Raw genomic sequence first — 4,170 nt, 5'->3', positions numbered from 1 at the left:
CCATGTTCCAATAGGCATAGGTGTAGCAATCGAGGTATTGTGATAGTTGTTGGACGGAGTACGTTATGTCCGGGCATGTGCCAATTGATAAGTAAAGGAGACAACCGACTAGGGATCTGTACGGCAATTTCGTAATTTGGTCAAGTTCTTCGCGTGATAATTTCTTGTAGTCAGTGCGTCGAAGTTTTAAGCCTGGGTCCATTGGAACTGAAGCTGGTGAGGCGATTCTCTGACCGAATTGGTTGACGATTTTGTCAATAAGTGCTGTTTGAGATAGCATGACAGTTCGGTTGGGGTGGTCCCATGTAACGGCGATACCTACGATGAAGTGGACAGCGCCTAAGTCAGATATGGTCCAGACAGACCGAATTTGGTCACTGAATTTCTCGTTTTCCTCCTTATTGCTTGTGATTGACAAGAAATTGTCAACGTGAATGGCAGAAATGATTGTTCCACTGTCAGAGTTCCTGTAATAAATACAGGACTCACATGAGAGGCAGGTAAAACCCCAGGAAAGCATCTGGTCATTCATGGTTTGATTCCAAATCCTGCCACTCTGTTTCATACCATATAGTCCCCACTCTATTCTCCAAACATGCTCCTCCTTTCCTGGTTGTTCGAATCCACGAGGCTGTTCCATATATTTAATCTCACCGTTGGGTAGAAGTCCATACAGGAACACCATCTTTATGTCAATCTGTTGTGCATCCCAGTCAAGAGCTGCCGCTAAGTGTAATAAAATACGCCATGACTCCATGCACGCTGTCGGTGAGGTGGTTTTGGAGTAATCCTTGCCAAAAATTTGTTTGTAACCTTTGAAAACTAGTCGCACCTTCCATCTGACAGCTTTTCCAGTCTTGTCCCGCTTGATCCTGAATACCAGATGACCTTTCTGAATTTTGGTCCCTTGAGGGACTTCACATCACAGAACCAGTGTGTAAACTCCCATTTCCTTTAAGGATTTGAGCTCGTCGAGAGTGGAGGGGAAGGGTGGTGCTGCTGGGCCCTCGTCACTGTTCCGTGCTGGCGTCGGCCGTGGTGGGCCCTCGTCATTTGTCATCTTTCGGGTGTGGTGGGCATGGGGTTTTCATGGGCGCTCGCTTGCCGTCGTTGTTGTTGTCGTGTGTTGTTGTTGTTGTTGTGTGTTGTGGTGTCGTTGTCGTCGACCCCACGTGTAGTTGTCGCATGTCGTCGTCGTCGTCGCATGTCGTTGTGTGCTGTCGTCGCATGTCATCATGTGTCGTTGTCCCCGCGTGTAGTCATCGTCGTTGTCCTCGCGTGTTGTCATTGTCCTCATGTCTCGTCGTTGTTGTCGCGTGCCGCTGGCGCCTATCGTGGTGAGAAAGGGGCATTGGGGTGGTGGGGCATACATACCGTTGGCCCATGATGTGGCAACGTCATGGGCACCGTCTCTCGTTCTTCGCCTGTCCTTCCCATGAGCGTTGTTGGCATTGGCGTGGGTGTCATTGGCATGGGTGGTGTTGGCAGTACTTTATAGTGCCCCACCCATTCCTGCAGGAATCCTCAGGAATCCTCAGGAATCCTCAGGAATCCGCAGGAATCCGCAGGAATGGGACAGGAATCCACAGGAATGGGTCAGAAATCCACAGGAATCCTCAGGAATGGAACTGGAATCTGGTGAATTTACACTAATATACACTTCTATATACACTTCTGCACACTTCTATTACACTAGTATACACTTCTTTATACTTCCCTTTGCTGTCATTTAGTTATCCTCATTGTGACTGAATCTAACTCAGGCCTTCTGCTGACAACTTAATCTTGGGATTCCTTAGGACATTTATACTTAAAGAAAAAAGATTCATTTAAACTCATTTATTAAAACTACATGATGTAATTTATTTACATTGAATCTAGATAGAGGGAGAGGGGAAAAGTGGAGGGAGTGAGGGGGAAGGAGTGGAGGGGTAGGTGCTGGGGAGTGGGGGGAATGAAGAACTAGAGGGAGGGGGAAGAATTGAAGGGAGGGGCAGTGAGGAAGAGGGGAGGCAGGGGGTAGGGAATGAAGGGGGAATGAAGGGAGGAGGTAGGGAATGAAGGGGGTAGGGAGAGGGAGGGAGTGGTGAGCAGGAAAGGAGGGGGAGTAAGGGAGGGGGAAGGGGATGGTGGGTAATGGGTGAGCAGTAGGGAGAGGGAAGGAGTGGTGAGCAGCAGGGGAGGGGGAGGGAGTGGTCTCGTTGGCGCGCATCGATGACGCGTTGTGTCGTCGTTTTCGCGTGTCGTCGTCCTCGTGTATTGTCGTCCTCATTGGCGTCGTGTCCGCTGGGCATTGTGTTGCGTTGTGACGTCGTTTCGTGGGCGCTGGCGGTGCGTGTGGGCACTGGGCGGCGTGTGGTTTTCGTGGGCACCGTGGTGTTTTTGTGGGCGCCATGGTGTTTTCATGGGTGTTTGTGGTGTTTTTGTGGGCGCCATGGTGTTTTCGTGGGTGTTCAGTCGTTACATGGGTCGTGAGATGTGGGTGATGAACGACGTCATTCCGTTGCCACGTCACCTCCTCGCCTTGTTGCCACGTCGCCTCGTCGTCCACCTAGCGTGTTCGCGTTGTCGTGGCCGTTGATGGGTGGTGTGGCGTTGTCGTCATGTTGCCGTTGTCAACGTGGTTGGAGGGAGGGAATCGAGGTGGCGGGGAAGAGGATGGTTGGTGGTGGGAGGAAAGGAAAGTGTGTTGCGTTCGTTTGGTAAGGTTGCCTTTGTTTGGTAACAAAGGTAAAATAAACAAACAACTGACCGGAATCCGTCACATTCCGTTCCTGCGGAACATTCCGGTGTCAATTCCGGAATGCCCAAATTCCACCGGAATGGTAAGGCACCGGAATGATGAAAATAGCAGGCCTCCCTGCTAAATTTCATTCCTCCGGAATCCACCGGAATCCGCAGGAATGACCGGATTCCTGCAGGAATTAGGGGGGCACTGATAAGACCTCAGTGTTGGCGTTGGCGGCATTGGAGGGGAGTGGTGAAGGGTGGTGGTGGTGGTGGTGGAAGGGAATGGGATGGTCACGGAAGTGTGACCATGCTGCAAATAGAAGACGTGATGATATGGTACGCCCTTAAGTAAGTCACATGACCTCACCCCACAGACTGAACAAAATCATGAATCCTTATTGCAGCTATCACTGACCCACACTATATGTAAATTATAACCCTTCCATTTATTGATCAATAAAATGTAAGTATAGCTTGTATATTGTGTAGTCTATTTTCGCTTTTTTAGTAGTATTCATATATAATAATAATAATATACTGGAATGACTGGAATCCACTGGACTCCACTGGACTCCACTGGACTCTGACTGGACTCATAGTCCACTGGACTGGGACTGGACTCAGGAAAGTGGCTGGCAGTCCAGCAGGAGTCCACTGGACTGGACTGGACTGGACTGGACTCCAGTGGACTGGGCATTCTGCCAGCCAATCTGGCCTGGTAAAAGGGCCACTGGAATCCACTGGAATCCACTGGAGTCCACTGGAGTCCATATGGATTATGTGGAGGAGGGTAAAGACCTCCATTACCTGGGCCATCTTCACCTCCATCACCACTCATGCCTGGAACACAGACTGATACAAAAGCTTACTAGGAACAAAAAGAGGAGGAGGCTGCTGTGAGGCGATCAAAAGATGAGTCCATGGCTCGAGATATAGCTATGGAAAAGAAATCACATGAGTGAGAGTTAGTGTGGATTCAAGTGCAGAAACATCAGGTATTGAAGAAGCAAAATGAAATACAGAGTGGCAAGGTATGCCCTAAAAAACTTGTAAAGAAATGCAACTCACTAAATGAGTGTAGATCGTCGATGCAGAACTTGAGGACTCAGTTGATCCATCCTTGAAGAAGATCAAAGGAAATATCGCTGAGCTAACATGCAGTACTTTACCCTCCCCCACATGCTCTGATCAGTTCTGATCAGACAGGATGGTTCAGCACTGATCGGCGCTGATCAGCACTAAGCAGTTCTGATCAGCACTGAGTTAGAGGTCAGATGACTTGAACTGTATTTATTAAAGTCAGAAATTCAGACCTCATTATAAAATTCACAAGTAAATTGAATCAAAAAATGATGTATTTCAATTATAATACAAAATATATTTAATAACATACAGTGTATACTAGAGAGGGAGGGGATGGGCATGGAAAAGGGAAGGGGT

General features: G+C 48.6%; 1 protein-coding gene across 1 annotated transcript; it reads left to right on the top strand.

Moving 5' to 3' along the window:
• Window positions 1–2,603: 2,603 nt before the first annotated feature.
• Window positions 2,604–3,928, top strand: LACBIDRAFT_329787 (uncharacterized protein; the record flags this gene model as incomplete). The annotated part of the gene is made up of 5 exons (XM_001884001.1): window positions 2,604–2,684; window positions 2,951–3,078; window positions 3,330–3,520; window positions 3,700–3,761; window positions 3,812–3,928. The coding sequence occupies 5 exons, from the start codon at window positions 2,604–2,606 to the stop codon at window positions 3,926–3,928; spliced, it is 579 nt and encodes a 192-aa protein (XP_001884036.1).
• Between the last annotated feature and the right edge of the window lie 242 nt (window positions 3,929–4,170).

The sequence above is a fragment of the Laccaria bicolor genome, genomic scaffold, assembly GCF_000143565.1.
Source record: "Laccaria bicolor S238N-H82 LACBIscaffold_23 genomic scaffold, whole genome shotgun sequence".
Taxonomy (NCBI): Eukaryota; Fungi; Basidiomycota; class Agaricomycetes; order Agaricales; family Hydnangiaceae; genus Laccaria; species Laccaria bicolor.
Note: the sequence above shows the minus strand (reverse complement) of the source record. Positions and strands in the feature narration are given on the sequence as shown.